The sequence below is a fragment of the Monodon monoceros genome, unplaced genomic scaffold (genome assembly GCF_005190385.1).
Source record: "Monodon monoceros isolate NGI ecotype Baffin Bay Population unplaced genomic scaffold, NGI_Narwhal_1 Super_Scaffold_2, whole genome shotgun sequence".
Taxonomy (NCBI): domain Eukaryota; kingdom Metazoa; phylum Chordata; class Mammalia; order Artiodactyla; family Monodontidae; genus Monodon; species Monodon monoceros.
In genome coordinates this window covers 23,103,079-23,121,762 of record NW_021703776.1, presented here as the reverse complement: position 1 = coordinate 23,121,762, position 18,684 = coordinate 23,103,079, and the positions used below count along the sequence as shown (strand labels likewise).

At 36.7% G+C, this 18,684-nt stretch overlaps 1 protein-coding gene and 1 pseudogene across 2 annotated transcripts in view; both read right to left on the bottom strand.

Moving 5' to 3' along the window:
* The window catches only part of LOC114901744 (platelet glycoprotein 4-like), a 56,329-nt gene that overhangs the window by 22,102 nt on the left and 15,543 nt on the right, over positions 1–18,684 (bottom strand). For both annotated transcript variants that reach the window (XR_003795273.1, XM_029233849.1), the window contains exons 2-3: positions 12,739–12,947; positions 6,636–6,796 (exon numbers count right to left, since the gene is read on the bottom strand). Coding sequence is in view for 1 of the 2 variants with exons in the window: in XM_029233849.1 (XP_029089682.1) it covers positions 6,636–6,796; positions 12,739–12,858 (281 nt within the window). In the remaining variant the exon portion in view is untranslated. The remainder of the gene's footprint in view (positions 1–6,635; positions 6,797–12,738; positions 12,948–18,684) is intronic.
* LOC114901796 lies at positions 1,729–5,908 on the bottom strand (annotated as a pseudogene).

Here is an 18,684-nt window from a genome sequence, read left to right as displayed (position 1 = left end):
CCGTGGTTGCAGAACTAAGATCCTGCATGCCGTGCAGGGTGCAGCCAAAAGAAAAAAAAAGAAGAATATATACAGGTTTTAGAAAGGTGTTTTTTTTTTAAATTTTTATTGGGGCATAGTTGACTTACAGTGTTGTGTTAGTTGCAGGTGTACAACAAAGTGAATTAGTTATACATATATCCAATCTTTTTTATTTCTTTTTCCGTATAGGCCATTACAGAGTATTGGGTAGAGTTCCCTGTGCTATACAGTAGGTCCTTATTAGTTATCTGTTTTATATATAGTAGTGTGTATATGTCAATCCCAATTTATCCCTTCCCCCCTCCCCTTATCCCCTGGTAACCATAAGTTTGTTTTCTATATCTGTGACTCTATTTCTGTTTTGTAGATAAGTTCATTTGTACCCTTTTTACAGATTCCACATATAAGTGATATCATATGATATTTGTCTTTCTGTGTCTGACTTACTTCACTCAGTATGACAATCTCTAGGTCCATCCATGTTTCTGCAAATGGCACTATTTCATTCTTTTTTATGGGTGAGTAATATTCAATTGTATATCTGTACCATATCTTCTTTATCCATTCCTCTGTTGATGGACACTTAGGTTGCTTCCATGACCTGACTATTGTAAATAGTGCTGCAGTGAACACTGGGGTGCATGTATCTTTTTGAATTATGGTTTTCTCCAGATATATGCCCAGGAGTGGGATTGCTGGATCATATGGTAGCTCTGTTTTTAGTTTTTTAAGGAACCTCCGTACTGTTCTCCATAGTGGCTGCACCAATTTACATTCCCACCAACAGCGTAAAAGTGTTCCCTTTTCTCCACACCCTCTCTAACATTTATTGTCTGTAGATTTTTTGATGGTGGCCAACCTGACAGGTGTGAGGCAATACCTCATTGTAGTTTTGATTTGCATTTCTCTAATTATTAGTGATGTTGAGTGTCTTTTCGTGTACGTTTTAGCCATCTGTATGTCTCCTTTGGAGAAATGTCTATTTATATCTTCTGCCCATTTTTTGATTGGGTTGTTGGTGGTTTTTTTTTTTAACTGAGCTGCATGAGCTGTTTATATATTTGTAGATTAATCCCTGTTGTTTGCTTCATTTGCAAATATTGTTTTCCCATTCTGAAGGTTGTCTTTTCATTTTGTTTATGGTTTCCTTTGTTGTGCAAAAAGTTTCTAAGTTTAATTAGGTCCCATTTGTTTATTTTTGTTTTTATTTTCACTATTCTAGGAGGTGGATCAAAAAAGATATTGCTGCAATTTATGTCAAAGAGTGTTCTGCCTGTTTTCCTCTAAGAGTTTTATAGTTTCTGGCCTTATGTTTAGGTCTTTAATCCATTTTGAGTTTATTTTTTTGTATGGTGTTAGGGAGTGTTCTAATTTCATTTGCTTACATGTAGCTGTCCAGTTTTCCCAACACCACTTATTGAAGAGACTGTCTTTTCTCCATTGTATATCCTTGCCTCCTTTGTCGTAGATTAGGTGACCATAGGTGAGTGGGTTTATCTATGGACTTTCTATCCTGTTCCATTGATCTATATTTCTATTTTGGTGCCAGTACCATACAGTTTTGATTACTATAACTTTGTAGTATAGTCTGAAGTCAGGGAGCCTGATTCCTCCAGCTCCATTTTTCTTTCTCAAGATTGCTTTGGCTATTCAAGGTCTTTAGTGTTTCCATACAAATTGTAAAATTTGTATTAATAAGGTCAAAGGGAGGAATCTGCCTCAGGTTTTGCTTTCTATGTACTCCTGCCAAAGCAAAGTAATTAAAAAAAAAAGACTTACGTTGGATCTGAGAATATTCAGAAGGAGTTACTGGGTCTTCATAGAGATGGTGTAGGTTGGAATAATAATTAAGATGTCTATCCAGGTAATTTCATGCTTTGACCCATGTCACACCTTGTCAAAGTTTCATCAAGCTCACATTAGCAGCCATTCTGTTTAAGGAGGGACAGCCTCCTCCACTTCCAATTTCAGTTTAGTTCAGGGTGTAATTGATGGGGAGGCAGGTTCAACTCAACACATGGAAGACTCTCAAATTATTAACTTTTTCTGAAAGGTGACCAGTCGTTTTCCCATCATTTAAGGCATCCAAGCAGACACTAAGGACTCTGTTTTGTCGACATCATGAGAAAAGATGACTCACAGTTGATCATAAATTCCTTTAACATTGTTATATAAATAGGAGTTTATTGTTTACATACTTTAGCTGCAAATCTAACTTCTCTTCTCCAATCCTCCCCATATTGCTTCTCCAAGTAAATCAATTATATCTAACCCACCCCTTTCATCCCTTAGAGAGATAGGTTAAAGCCTCTAAGAATAAAATTTATATTAACTGTCACCTATTAGAGCAGGACTAGCACAGGATTCAATATTATGTTTATGTTTTCTGATACTCCAGTTAATATCTTTAAAAGTAAAAACATAACCCCTTCCAAACAAATAAAAAATTAAACAAAAAACTTGATCAGCTCTCAAATTCTAACAAATATTCTCACACATACTGAGTTCTCTTAGAGTATATTTATTTATTGACTGATTAATTTAACATTTACTCTATTGTGTTGTATAAAGTACCTATGTAATGCAAGCATATACTGTCCTAAAATATCCATATTTCCAAATAACATGTGGTGTAGCCCACAGTCTCTGCAGAAGCACTGTGAGTAACCTGTGCCTTTACACTTTACAATCCATTTATGGCTGCTGTGAAAAGTGTGATAACAGACGAAGAAAAAAAAATAAAGCTAAGTATGAAGACACCTTTCCAAACATACACAGCTTACAATGGAACGCCAATGGAAAAAGTCAAATGAGCACATTTGATGTAGTATCTCTAAAATGTAAACTCTTCAGTAAAAAGCCAAAAGCACATAAAAATATATTTTAACTTTAAAATAACTTACTGTAATACTTTGCTTGTGTCTTACCAACATGTTGCTGACAGTCAAAATTTCAGGATATAGATATAATATATAGGGATATATAAGAGCTACAAGCAAATCTCCAAAACCCATCAAGTTGTTCAAATGTGGAAACAGAGAAAAATTTTAACAGTGGAGAATTTGCTATGGTGAACTCAAACAATATAATATAGAAAGGAGTCTAGAAAAAAGGCTTAGGTGTTAAACAAATTTTGACTTCCCCTTGCTCAGAAAATGCCAAAGTACTGTAAAGGTCCTTAATGTGACTGGCACAGCCCTTCATAGCTAGATAGTGCCAATCCTGGCCAAGCCAGATTTCTGACCTGTCTGGAAGCAAAAAAATGTGAGCCGTACATCAGCAATGCCCGCCAAAAATGGGTTCTGACTCTCTTCCTCTGTTTATCAGGACAGTTGTTTTTTTTTTTAACTGTTTTTGCAAATTTTGTTGGAACGTTATTCTAGAAAACCCATCATGTAATGGCAAATATAGTCAGTGAATCTTTCTCTTTGACTGTGGTTAGTTTTGTTTTGATTTTTGAAACCTTTTACCCCAAAGGAAAAGAGCCAGAGGTGTACTGTTACTTATTTTTATCCATGACCTTCAGCACTGCATCCAGAAATGAAGGCCCAAGATCGAGCTGCAGGAAGAGGAGGGAACCCAGTGAGATCAGAGAGGGACTCCTCTGATTTTTAGTCTTTTCCTTGACGAGCTCACACCAGGCAGGATGGTCAAACATTATTCTTGGCTGCCCAGTAGGGGTACAGTTTGGAGAGGCTGGCAGAGTGGCAGGACTGGGATGGGGACCCACCAGAGCCCCCATGAAACGCCCCCCTGATAGACCATACTGTTCTCTTCCATGACCCGCTCACAGCTAAGCCAGGGCAGCTTTCCCGGTCCAGAGGACTCCTGTTTGGAATTGAATGTCATCGTTGACAATAAGGGCAACATGAGTGCTTGGGACCCTCCAAGAGTCGGGAGGGAGATGGTGTTTTTGAGCACCAGGGTGAGCGTTTCTGTGAACATGGAGTTGGTGGTGCTGCGGACCCTGAAGAACTCCATACACCCAGGGAACTGGCCCATGCGTGCTTTCTCCTGGTTTCCAGGTAGAAGATCAGAGTTCCCCTGAAGAAAGGAAATGTCTCCAAAGACATTGAGCTGGCCATCCTTGACCATGTGAATGGTCTGGCAGAAGTCTCCAAGGGGAGGACTGATCATATCGGGAGACAAGATGCCCCTCTGTTTAAATTTCTTTCCTTTCTTATTATTGGCAGCTTTCAGGTAAATTAGGATCTTGGCTGCCCTTCTGGAGTTGGAGAATGTCGATTTCGCAAAAACGGCCACTTTCTTTCCGGATGTTATTTTTCCCCAATATCCTTTTTTGATAGGAACTGTCACATCATTTTTCTCCAGCAGCCTCAGAAGTGGCTGTGAAAGGAGCCGGAGGTGTAGGAGACCTTCTTGGACTTACAGCCGACTGGGGCTTTCTGGAGAGCCGGCTACATCCTCCAATCCCTGGCACAGCGTGGAGAAACCAGTGGTGCCAAGGATCCCAGCTGCTGCGGGATCCACACAGGTGGATGTGCGGGACCCACACTTCCCGAGGGCACACTCAGCCCCTGCCCATCACGCACAAATCCAGCCAGGTCAGCCAGCGCCTGCTCACAGCACTATCTGTGCAGAGGCTGTGTGAAGGCTCCCAGGGCCGGGGTCTCCGGGCTCGCCCCCCGCTGCTTGGACCCCGCAGCTGCGCTCCCTGCCCTCTCAGGCCAGGATAGGAATATTTAAACAACCGTGCTTAGACTCTTATTTGGTCATGTGGGAATTCTAGATTTTCATAGGTACACATCATAGCTACAACTTTTTTTTGGACCAAGATAATACTCACATAGGCTTTTGATAATAACATAAAAACTATAGACCATGAAAAAATAAAAATATTTTCCAAGGTGAGGGTTATTTTTGTTTTTGTAACAGTGAAAACCAAGCCGTCCTTGACAGAGTTGTGAATAGTCACAGATGTGCCTGGAGACAGGAGACGTGGGGATAATTACTAGGACAGAATAGGCACCCAGGCGCTCGGCATGCGTGCTTATGCTCACAGGCATGCTCATGTGTTGCGGCAGCAGGCATCACCCTCCCAACTACTGTTATTTCATTATATTTGAGTGTGAGTTGTCAATCTAGAAATATATTAATGAATGGAGAGGAAAGAAATTATATAATTATAGACCATCTGAAACAGATAAGAAAGTAAAACTATGAGTTAGAAGAAATCATTACAAATATGAAATTTTGTGATAATACTTGATCATGGCATATAACTAGTTGTAATTATTCTTGAGGAAAAATCACACATTTTTATAACAAATCATACAGCAGGACTTAATTCTGTTCCCATATGGGCGCCATAAGTGTATTTCTAATCCTTGGTTAAGTTTAGTGTCTTTAGCACCTCAGTCTCTCTTTTTCTTACTTTAATAGTTAGAAAAGACACATAGTCTATAACTTAGATAGGAGAAAATGGACACAAAAATCTAAGAGTTACCAGTCCCTAGGTATGTGTGAACTTGGTAAATCACTTCATATCCCCTGGAATGAGTTTTTCAAAATTTACAAAATGAAAGGTTCTGGCTAATTATTTCCCCCTAGTGCTAATGTCTAAGATTCTATTCAAGAATGTGTTAAACTGTTAAGGAATGTAGATAAAGGTATAGCTTATTCAGTCTAAGTACTGGAGAAAATATAAGAATGAAACTACTGGATGAATAAAAACACTCTTAAGACCTGGAAAATAGTTTGAATAGAAATCCTTAGCAGTATTGTAATTACATAAAATCAGTTTAATGTTGTTCTCAAATTTGAGTGTGTATTGCAATCCCCCAGAGTACTTGTAAAACTCATTACTGGGGTCTAAACCAAGAGTCTCTGATTCATTTGGTCTAAGGTGGGGCCTGAGAATTCGCATTTCTACTTAGTTCCCAGGAGATGCTGATGTGGCTGGTTCAGGAGCCACCCTTGGAGAACCACTCATATAACCTACACTTTCAATTTTAGGATTTTAAAGTGCTCTGGTTTTAAAACTTTGATAGATGGTTTTTTATTTAGCATGTATATTTTAGACTTGTTTTTTAAATTCTATTTATTACTATTATTTTTTAATATTTTATATTGGAGCATAGCTGGTTAACAATGTGTTGGTTTCAGGTGTACAGCAAAGCGATTGATATATATATATATATATATATTTATATACACACACACATATCTATTCTTTTTCAAATTCTTTTCCCATTTAGGTTATTACATAGTATTGAGCAGAGTTCCCTGTGCTGTACAGTAGGTCCTTGTTTATTTTAAATATAGCAGTGTGGATAGATTGGGAGTTTGGGATTGACATGTACACACTGCTAGAGTTGTTGAGAATATATGCTACAAGTGTAAAGCACCTGTAACTTCTTAAATGTAGAGCAGTTAATTGGTGCTGGTAAATTCATAATAAAATATATATTTCTTATAATCATTAAATCCTTAGATTAGGGTTTTATATAGGCAGAAACAGAATATTTCAATGTATGTTAATGGCAAGAAAATAATAAGTACATTTCAATACAATGGCAGTTGTCAAGTGGAAGCTTTTTCAGAAACACATATGGTCAAGGAAAGAATGCCACTTTTTATGGGGACTCGCTCACCTGTATGTGTAAGGACCTCTTTGCTTAACTTTAATTTTGCTGCTGTTCACTGCCACCTCCTCTGGATTCTGTACATCAAAGATCCAAACCTGTCTGTAAACTTCTGTGCCTGTTTTAACCCAACTTTTAAAAGCAATTGTACCTTCTTCAAGGACAGCTTCCTATGAAAAAGAAAACAAGTTTGGGTTATTTACTTGTAGTCAATATGGGCACTTGTGGGAGCTGAAAACCTTTAGTTAGTCACCGAAAGCAATAAGCTCAAGTACGTTGCTCATGAGAACCTTTGAAGCCTGCCACACGCTTGGAACAGAAATGTTTTCAACGCGTTATGATAGCAATCTCTTTTCGTCAACCTTTTACAAAGAGAATCAGTGTCTAATATTGCAGACCATGTCTGTCGATTGTAAGGCCAACCATTAGCAAGCTTTAGAGTGACCTTATGGCAACATTGCAACAGCTTATAACACAATTTATTAAGCTAATTTAAAGCTTTTCCAAAAATTTATTATCAGGCTGAATATTAACTTCTCTTCTGCCCTCAGTGAGATGGATTGAAGAGGCAAAACAGAAAAACTGAGAGAAAAATATAGTGGTATTGGAAGCTTTTTCATTTTCTTCAAATCTTGGACAGTTCCAGGGAAGATTATCACTTAACATTTGTCAGACTAAGAAAAACACAAATTTCGCTTCTCCCCTTCCAAACCCTGCTCAATGAGGCTTTCCCAACTCTCAGTGCATTTGCAGAAGTCTATTAGTACGTGTTTCCAAAAGTTACAACAGTCTGATTCGTTACTATTAGGTTACTACATTTTAGATAAAAGAATGAAAAAAGGACATGTCCTATTATTCTTTTGTGAAATCCATTAAAAATCTTCGATGCTCCTTGTAGTAAAGACAGATACAGAAAAAATACCAATGACAGAATCAGAAAGCCCTACATTAGAAATTGGCTCCTGTGCTTTAGGAGCTGGGACTGAGTAGAAAGTCACCAGATTCCTTGGGTCAATTTCAGTATCTGTAAAACGAGGGAATTATAGATGGTCTCGTGGTTTCCTTCCAAGGCTTTCACTCTCTGAGCAGCAAGCTTCTGAAGCTCTAGTAGCTAATGCAGACAAAGGTGACTTTGTAGCAGGCAGTGTTTCCAAGTAAGTACCTTGGGAGGAATGCCCAGGTGTAAAGCTCCAACTTACCTTAGTGCTAGAGGAAGAGGGAGAAAAGTGTTTCACACAAAATGAGCCTAACAAGACCCATGAATACAGGGACAGTCTGACCTGTTTGTTTCCTTCACCTGCTTTCATAGAATGATGGATCAGGAAAGGACATTGGACATTAGTACATTTTCTAGGAGAGCGTGCTGAGGCTCTGAGAAACCAGGTGTCTGGCCCAAGGGTAACCGAGGCAAATACCTAGAAGTAGAATCATGACGAGGATCCTAGTCTCTGACCCTTAGGCTGGTCCTCTTTTACGCCGTGTTTTTACTATTTTTTGTTCCTGTCACCTCTGCACTTAGTTGGTAGAAGTCAAGTTAAGTTTCATATCTTCAGGAAACTTTACTTATTACTTAGTGGAGAAATAAGGGAATTCCTTAGAGAAGAACAGGGCATCAGGTATAATGCCTTTACAAAACCCTGTGCTGTTGCAATCCTTTTACACTGGGTACATTGGAGCCGCTAAAGTGATGTTAGATCTTTACAACCAATTATCCTTAAAAAATGCTTTATTGCTCCTAAAAATCTTATTTCCATAGTAAGCTGAAAATTAAGACAATATTGCACATAGATAAAGTATTATGGCTGTTCCTCTAAATGTAAAGGTGTTTATGAGGGTGTTGAAGCTGAAATCTATACTGAAGTTGAAATCTGTGTTAATTTACCCATTTCAAGAAGACACACGAACCTACACATTATTACTCTCACACTAGTGATATAAGAATCTTAAGGACTAATATAATATCAATTGTTTACCATGTACCTCTCAAGGTACATATTTTATTTCAGTTCTTAATGAAAGGAACTCTATAAGTACTTAAAGAATTGAAAAGGGACTGTGACAGAATGTACTTGGCAGGACAGGAAACTTCCTCATTCTAATGGTTATGCATTTAATATCAAAAGGCACTGTAAGCATATCATGTCTTTTTTCTAAAAGCCATGAATCACTTTGCCTTATTTGTTCATCTGGAGATATTTTTTCAACTGGGAAAGCTGAAACGCAAAGAGTTGAAATGAATGCATTGAATTATCAGCTATTAGAGTTAGGGTCATCTAATTCCATCCATTTTTTAGAGGTAGAAGTAGGTCCTACAGAAAACAGATGTCTGATTCAATATTGTATGACAATTTAGTAGTAGATAATGGAGAATCAGGTCTTTTACTACCATTTTGTGTGGTTTGCATAACACCATGATTTGTTCACAAAAAAATACTGAAACAGTCAGAATAGGAATGCATTTCTTCGGATCCTAACACTACTATATGTACTAGAAAATTGTATAGACCTCATTGACTACTAAGATTATTTTATCATCAGTTCCTCTAATTTTAAAGGGAGCAAAAGTTTTTATGTCCTTTGTGAATTTAAGAGGCCTTGATTTTAAACTGACTTTGGACTATCTGTCTATTTTGCAAATCTTTTGCTAAATTTGAAGTACAAAGGTGTTAATTATGTGTATAGAAAAAGTAATATAATTTAAGCTCCTCGCACTTGGCTGATTCAGCCCTAGTAATGACTGGATTCCAGCCTGACGACTCTCACGTGGCTTGGTCTCCAGCTGAGTTGAAAGACATTTACCTTGAAACTCCTACATTTGCTACATTTTGTTTACCTTGAAACTTCTATTTTGCTACATTTGCTAATTTGAAAGCAGACGTTTGGAAGAGTAATAGCTTTTATCTAGTCACATGGTCATTTGATTATTGCTGTTACAGGAAAACAGTACTCATCCACATGACTGGCAACTTTAGAATAACTATCAAAATGTCCTTGATATCTTCCTATGCATGAAGTATGTAGAGCACATATGTCAAAAATATATTGTCCCATTTCTCAAGGCTCTTATAGTGTACCAGGAGACAGAATCATGTGTAACATATTTTAATCTATGAGTTGATTTCCTTACCCTACTTCCAGCCTGACCAAGTCCATTGGCTTCTTTACTCAAAGCCTAGAGTGAAGTGGTTAACAATGAAACAAGATGCTATGAGTTTGATCCCCAGTTTGGTCATGTGCTAACCATTTAAACTTGGGCAGGTTATTTAATTTTTTTGTACCTCAGTTTCCTTATCTGTAAAATGGGGTAATAATATTAAGTTGGACTATACGAAATTAGTATTTTTCAAAGTCAAAATAAGTAGAACATGGTGTAATTAAATATTTATCCTCATGGATTGTTATAGGATTTATTAAATGTGAGCATTTAGAACAGTGTTAGCACATAGCAAGCATTCAATAAACGTTGGCTACTGTTACACAAATCCTATCCACCCCTTAGAAGGAGAACTGTCATCTCACTTGCTTCCCATCTTGCTTTAACTACTTTGCTCTTAGCATTACTGTCTAAACCAGTTATGTGGTGATAACATGTAAAATCCTGTAGCACTTCCTTTTCTGCTATTTAATTATTTATTCTCCATCCAGTGAAATCAAAACTTCCTTAAAAAGCAGAAACATACTGAAAATAGTTTTCATCTTCTCCACTCACTACCAAAATCTGTTCTATTTGGGACCAATTACAAGCAGTTTCCACGTCCAAAAATTTTTCTAATATGTGTATGCATTATGCACATGCATGTGTGTACAGGCTGAGAGAAAGAAATCTTTAATTTGCTTCTTGGTGTTCTGCAGTTAATATCATAGGGAAATTAAATTAAAATTTATTTTAAATTACCTATGTTATACAGTATTCACTAAGCATTTATCAAGTGATATGAAGAATGTCAAGGTGACAAATTATCCTTTGTAAATAGTGGCAAAACTTTGTCCTTTTTCTGAAGTCCTTTGGTAGTTTCTACTCTCCACATACATGGCAGCTCATGCCATTGACTTTTAGTCTGTCTAGCAAGATTGCATAAACCTGCTGGCCCAGACAAATCTACCAGGAATCATAGTCTAAAATACTGGTAAAAAAAAAAAAGTTTTCAGCTATAACGCACAAAAACCATGAAGTCCTTATAAAACATCCCTGGGGCTTCCCTGGTGGGGCGCAGTGGTTGGGAGTCCGCCTGCCGATGCAGGGGACACGGGTTCGTGCCCCGGTCCGGGAGGATCCCACATGCTGCGGAGCGGCTGGGCCCGTGAGCCGTGGCCACTGGGCCTGCGCGTCCGGAGCCTGTGCTGCGCGGCGGGAGAGGCCACAGCGGTGAGAGGCCCGCGTGCCGCAAAAAGAAAAAAAAAAAAATCCCTTGGAAATAAGCAGTAAAGAAATATGAATATATATATATATGAAGTAAACTGTATGGACTATTTTAGGCCATTTCAAATGCTGGAGTCTGAGGACCATTTTTTAGCATTGAAAGGTATCGTAGAGTACCAAATCTATACTTTAAAAATTAGATAACATCATGAGATGATTTTCTGATCTGTTAAAATTAAGCACTTTAAATCTTCTTTTTTTTTTAAATAGTGTTTGTATGCAGGTAATAACTTTCCCAATTTGGTATTAGTCCATTAAATGAAGCAAGTAATCTGCAATGATTTCAATGGTAAACAAAAACTGACCAGTACTAAAGCTTGTATATATTTGTGAAATAACAGCCTTAGCTTAAGTGCTCTTGAGGTAGGGGTAAGACACTTGGCTCACTGGGTTTACACATAATTCAGAGATGTGACTCCTACTGTTGGCCAGTTTCTCGGTCTTTTTGTCTCTACATTCAGACTCTCTAGAAAGTGAACCTATTGCTTAGTTTTATCTGTAATCTCTTTAGTAATGATCAAATCTCTCTGAGCACTGACCTTTGAAATACATCTGATGTTCATATCAAATCACTTCTAAAACCTCTGTTTTTTATTCTTCTAAGGAATACATCTCCTTCAATAACTCAACTGGTTATCTTACAGTTTGCAACTTTCACTCCTCTCCCTATTTAGTCCTTTTATTCCATTGTATCCCATCACCCATCAGTTCTATGTACTCCACCACACTAGACCAGAGTGCCTTTTATTATGTGCAGACTGTGCAATAATCTTATTAAAAGGGAGTCTTAAACGACACGAAAACAAAGCTGGAAAAAGAAAAACACGTGGAGGCTATATAATGTACTTCTAAACAGCCAATGGATCTCTGAAGAAATCAAAGAGGAAATCAAAAATTACCTAGAGACAAATGAAAATGAAAACATGATGATCCAAAACCTATGGGATGCAGCAAAAGTAGTTCTAACAGGGTAATTTATAGCTATACAAGTTTACCTCAGGAAACAAGAAGAATCTCAGTTAAACAACCTAACCTCACACCTAAAGGAACTAGAGAAAGAAGAACAAAAAGAAATCCAAAGTTAGTAGAAGGAAAGAGATCATAAAGATAAGAGCAGAAATAAATGAAATAGATACAAAAAATAAACATCAACAAAACTAAAAACTAGTTCTTGGAAAAGATAAATAAAGTTGATAAACCTTTAGCCAGACTCATCAGAAAAAAAAGAGAAATGGCCCAAATCAATAAAATCAAAAATGAAAAAGAAGTTACAACCAACACCACAGAAATGCAAAAAATCATAAGAGACTGCTGTGAACAACTGTGTGCCAATAAATTTAAAGAATATTTCTTTCAATAAAAAATGGTATATATGTATGCAAATAAAAGCATATCAACATACTCTTTGGACATAATTAAAAGCAATTATTTCTTTTAATATGCATACCTAATATAGTTTTTTATCAAAATTTGGATATTTAGACTTAAGATGACAGTGCATTCATATAGAATATACATCATGCTTTGACCATTTCTCTATCATGTAGAGTTTCAATTGTTCATTATCACCTTTGTGTCGAAGACACAGAATTGCCAGTTACAATGAAATATAAAGCAGGCACCCTAAGCCAAAAAGGGATGGAAGATAGAATGAATCAGGATGACAAGAAACATTCTTGATAATACTTGTACCTTTTTAACTGTCTTCTCAATAAGCATGTCTCCAACTGGCATTAGAATACCTCCAAACACAGCCATGAGTGCACCAATGACAGCACCAGCGATGAGCCCACAGTTTCGATCGCAGCCCATTTTTCTTGTTCAGGGGGACAGCTAAGGTTCAGCACCTGCTTCTTTCAAACTCCCAGGTCTGATGAACGTGGTTTCCAGGAGTTCTGGTTCTATCATTGGAAGGAGATCATAAAGCAGAAACTTAAATACCAGTAGAAAAAGATCAAAGTAAACATGCAACTGAAACAGATCATTTTGCCAGTTGTAAATAAACAGATGCTTTTTTTAATACACAAAACTTTCTAGGTTTTGTCCTTTCTTGATTTGAACTACCTACCAGTGGTAGAAGTAATACATATTGTCACATAGAGCATTTCTTTAAAATTCTCCTCCTTTAAATTTTCTTTCTATGGATGATTAACACACTGAAATATTAACTAAGGAGAATGTGCTTACTGTACTCTCACCCCCTGCCTACCTTCCATCAGCTTGGGGCACATACGGGCATCTTTATCCTCTATCTGGCTTCTCCACTCAAACACAACCATCTGTCTGCACCCTACCTAGAGTTCTTCTGCAAACTGAATGTGGGTGGACTGATGTCTTTTCCATCCAAATGCTAAGCAAGTACAGTGACAGATGTTTTCTTTACTATTCCTTTTTCACAAATAGAAAGATAGAGATTTTATAGGAAATGATCTGATGAGTCTGCGAAGAAATCATTTTTTCTAATCATTTATAAGCTATCTGTTAAAACAGAAAAGCATGGGTAAGTTTGGAAAATAATACTAGAATAGTCTCTAATATCATCAAAATTATAAGCACCATTAAAAGAAAATTCCACTGTCAGGAATATTGAGTTCATGCCTAAATTCTTTCTTATGCACAGTGTTGAAAACATTGAAATATTTTAAAGAAGAGTATTTTCAATTTAATTTTTAGTAACTGACTTTTAGATAGTTGTGAGGTAAAAAAGATTTGAAGAAAATATGTAAGGTAGAGGATACCTAGTTTCTGTCACAGCATTGGTTTCTTACTAGTCTCAAATGAATTTTTTAACATATTCAAGTGCAATATTGTTCATTTTGTCATGGACAGCTGACTCATGCCAATTCTGTTAAAATATGTAGATTGTGTCAGTATGTATTTCACCTAGTCAGTCTTATCTTTGGTATCTTCATATAATATATGCTCCTTTCATAAAGATTGAAAGAAAACTCTTAGTGGAATTGGTAGATCCTTCTGTAACAAAGTTAGTAAGAATTTGCTATTCTAGTATTCAAAAACCTGTTCATTTGAGATATTTTGTTTGCAACAGCATTTTTTAAAATGGGGTTGACCTGACATTGATAAATGGAATGTGCTTTGTACTTATAAAAAATTATTCCCTGCTTCAAAATGCCCCTGGCAAAGGAAAACAAAAATGCCAACAGAATGGAGGCTATAGACAGAAAAGACACATAAACAATATTTTTGTCATCCTCGTGGCTATAATAATAAAACTTATATTTTGTTATGGTCTCAGTTTTTCCCTCCCTAGCTTTGTAGTGGTAGAAATACCACTCTGATGATTTTATTAGCATTTCTCTCCACTTGAGGAACCATTTAATTCTTTTAAAGTCTTGATATTAATTAATTCTTTAAGAAAATAAGGAAAGTTAGGTTTTCCCCCAAATGTATAACAAAATTATAACCATTTTTCATGGCATTTTTTTTATACAGCAGGTTCTTATTAGTCATCAATTTTATACACATCAGTGTATACATGTCAATCCCAATCGCCCAATTCAGCACACCACCATCCCCACCCCACTGTGGCTTTCCTCCCTTGGTGTCCATATGTTTGTTCTCTACATCTGTGTCTCAACTTCTGCCCTGAAAACCAGTTCATCTATACCATTTTTCTAGGTTCCACATACATGCGTTAATATATGATATTTGTTTTTCTCCTTCTGACATACTTCACTCTGTATGACAGTCTCTAGATCCATCCGCGTCTCAAAAAATGACTCAATTTTGTTCCTTTTTATGGCTGAGTAATAATCCATTGTATATATGTACCACAACTTCTTTACCATTCATCTGTCAATGGGCATTTAGGTTGCTTCCATGACCTGGCTATTGTAAACAGTGCTCCAATGAGCATTGGGGTGCATGTGTCTTTTTGAATTATGGTTTTCTTTGGAATATGCCCAGTAGTGGGATTGCTGGATCATATGGTAAATCTATTTTTAGTTTTTTAAAGAACCTCCATGCTGTTCTCCATAGTGGCTGTATAAATTTACATTCCCACCAACCGTGCAAGAGGGTTCCCTTTTCTCCACACCCTCTCCAGCATTTGTTGTTTGTAGATTTTCTGCTGATGCCCATTCTAACTGGTGTGAGGTGATACCTCACTGTCGTTTTGATTTGCATTTCTCTAATTATTAGTAATGTTGAGCAGCTTTTCATGTGCTTCTTGGCCATCTGTATGTCTTCTTTGGAGAAATGTCTATTTAGGTCTTTTGCCCATTTTTGGATTGGGTTTTTTGTTTCTTTAATATTGAGCTGCATGACCTGTTTATATATTTTGGAGATGAATCCTTTGTCCGTTGATTCATTTGCAAATATTTTCTGCTATTCTGAGGGTTGTCTTTTCATCTTGTTTATGGTTTCCTTTGCTGTGCAAAAACTTTGAAGTTTCATTAGGTCCCATTTCTTTATTTTTGTTTTTATTTCCAGTACTCTAGGAGGTGGATCAAAAAGATCTTGCTGTGATTTATGTCAAAGAGTGTTCTTCCTATGTTTTCCTCTAAGGGATTTATAGTGTCTGGTCTTACATTTAGGTCTCTAATTCATTTTGAGTTTATTTTTGTGTATGGTGTTAGGGAGTGTTCTAATTTCATTCTTTTTCATGTACCTGTCCAGTTTTCCCAGCACCACTTATTGAAGAGACTGTCTTTTCTCCATTGTATATCTTTGCCTCCTTTGTCATAGATTAGTTGATCATAGGTGCGTGGGTTTATCTCTGGGGTTTCTATCTTGCTCCATTGATCGATGTTTCTGTTTTTGTGCCAGTACCGTACTGTCTTGATTACTGTAGCTTTGTAGTATAGTCTGAAGTCAGGGAGTCTGATTCCTCCAGCGCCGTTTATTTCCCTCAAGACTGCTTTGGCTATTCGGGGTCTTTTGTGTCTCCATACAAATTTTAAGATTATTTGTTCTAGTTCCGTAAAAAATGCCATTGGTAATTTGACAGGGATTGCATTGAATCTGTAGATTGCTTTGGGTAGTATAGTCATTTCCACAATATTGATTCTTCCAATCCAAGAACATGGTATATCTCTCCACTTGTTGGTATCATATTTAATTTCTTTCATCAGTGTCTTATAGTTTTCTGCATTCAGGTCTTTTGTCTCCCTAGGTAGGTTTATTCCTAGGTATTTTATTCTTTTTGTTGCAGTGGTAAATGGGAGTGTTTCCTTAATTTCTCTTTCAGATTTTTCAACATTAGTGTATAGGAATGCAAGGGATTTCTGTGCATTAATTTTGTATCCTGCAACTTTACCAAATTTATTGATTAGCTCTAGTAGTTTTCTGATGGCATTTATAGGATTCTCTATGTATAGTATCATGTCATCTGCAAACAGAGACAGTCTTACTTCTTCTTTTCCAATTTGTATTCATTTTATTTCTTTTTCTCCTGATTGCCGTGGCTAGGACTTCCAAGACTATGTTGAATAATAGTGGTGAGAGTGGATATCCTTGTGTTGTTCCTGATCTTAGAGGAAATGCTTTCAGTTTTTCACCACTGAGAATGATGTTTGCTGTGGGTTTGTCATATATGGCTTTTATTATGTTGAGGTAGGCCCCCTCTATGCCCACTTTCTGGAGAGTTTTTATCATAAATGGGTGTTGAATTCTGTCAAAAGGTTTTTCTGCATCTATTGAGATGACCATATGGTTTTCATTCTTCAGGTTGTTAATGTGGTATATCAGATTGATTGATTTGCATATATTGAAGAATTCTTGCATCCCTGGGATAAATCCCACTTGATCATGGTGTATGATCCTTTTAATGTGTTGTTGCATTCTGTTTGCTAGTATTTTGTTGAGGATTTTTGCATCTATATTCATCAGTGATACTGGTCTGTAATTTTCTTTTTTTGTAGTATCTCTATCTGGTTTTGGTATCAGGGTGATGGTGGCCTTATAGAATGAGGTTGGGAGTGTTCCTTCCTACACAATTTTTTGGAAGAGTTTGAGAAGGATGGGTGTTAACTCTTCTCTAAATGTTTGATAGAATTCACCTGTGAAGCCATCTGGTTCTGCATTTTTGTTTGTTGGAAGATTTTTAATCATGGTTTCAATTTCATTACTTGTGATTGGTCTGTTCATGTTTTCTATTTCTTCCTGGTTCAGTCTTGGAAGGTTATCCCTTTCTAAGAATTTGTCCATTTCTTCCAGGTTGTCCATTTTATTGGTGTAGAGTTGCTTGTAGTAGTCTCTTAGGATGATTTGTATTTCTGTGGTGTCTGTTGTAACTTCTCCTTTTTCATTTCAAATTTTATTGATTTGAGTCCTCTCCCTTTTTCTTTATGAGTCTGGCTAATGGTTTATCAATTTTGTTTATCTTCTCAAAGAACCAGCTTTTAGTTTTATTGATCTTTGCTCTTGTTTTCTTTGTTTCTATTTCATTTATTTCTGCTTGATCATTATGATTTCTTTCCTTCTGCTAACTTTGGGTTTTGTTTGTTCTTCTTTCTCTAGTTCCTTTAGTTGTAAGGTTAGATTGTTTATTTCAGATATTTCTTGTTTCTTGAGATAGGCTTGTATAGCTATAAAGTTCCCTCTTAGAACTGCTTTTGCTGCATCCCATAGGTTTTGGATAGGCGTGTTCCCATTGTCATTTGTCTCTAAGTATTTTTTGATTTCCTCTTTGATTTCTTCAGTGATCTCTTGGTTATTTAGTAACATTGTTTAGCCTCCATTTGTTTGTGTTTTTTATGTGTTTTTCCCTGTAATTCATTTCTAATCTCATAGTATTGTGGTCAGAAAAGATGCTTGATATGATTTCCGTTTTCTTAAATTAACTGAGACTTGATTTGTGACCCAAGATGTGATCTATCCTGGAGAACATTCTGTGTGCACTTGAGAAGGAAGTGTAATCTGCTGTTTTTGGATGCAATGTCCTATAAATATCAATTAAATCTATCTGGTCTATTGTGTCATTTAAAGCTTCTGTTTCCTTATTTATTTTCATTTTGAATGATCTGTCCATTGGTGTAAGTGAGGTGTTAAAGTCGTCCACTATTATTGTGTTCCTGTCTATTTCCTCTTTTATAGCTGTTAGCAGTTGCCTTATGTATTGAGGTGCTCCTATGTTGGGTGTGTATGTATTTATAATTGTTATATCTTCTTCTTGGAGTGATCCCTTGATCATTATTTAGTGTCCTTCTTTGTCTCTTATAACATTTTTTATTTTAAAGTCTATTTCATCTCATATGAGTATTCCTACTCCAGCTTTCTTTTGATTTCCATTTGCATGGAATATCTTTTTACATCCCCTCACTTTCGCTCTGTATGTGTCCCTAGGTCTGATGTGGGCCTCTTGTAGCCAGCATATATATGCGTCTTCTTTTTGTATCCATTCAGCAAGCCTGTGTCTTTTGGTTGGAGCATTTAATCCTTTCACGTTTAAGGTAATTATCGATATGTATGTTCCTATGACCATTTTCTTAATTGTTTTGGGTTTGTTTTTCTAGGTCCTTTTCTTCTCTTTTGTTTCCCACTTAGAGAAATTTCTTTAGCATTTGTTGTAGAGCTGGTTTTGTGGTGCTGAATTCTCTTAGGTTTTGCTTGTCTGTAAAGCTTTTGGTTTCTCCATCGAATCTGAATGAGATCCTTGCTGGGTAGAGTACTCTTGGT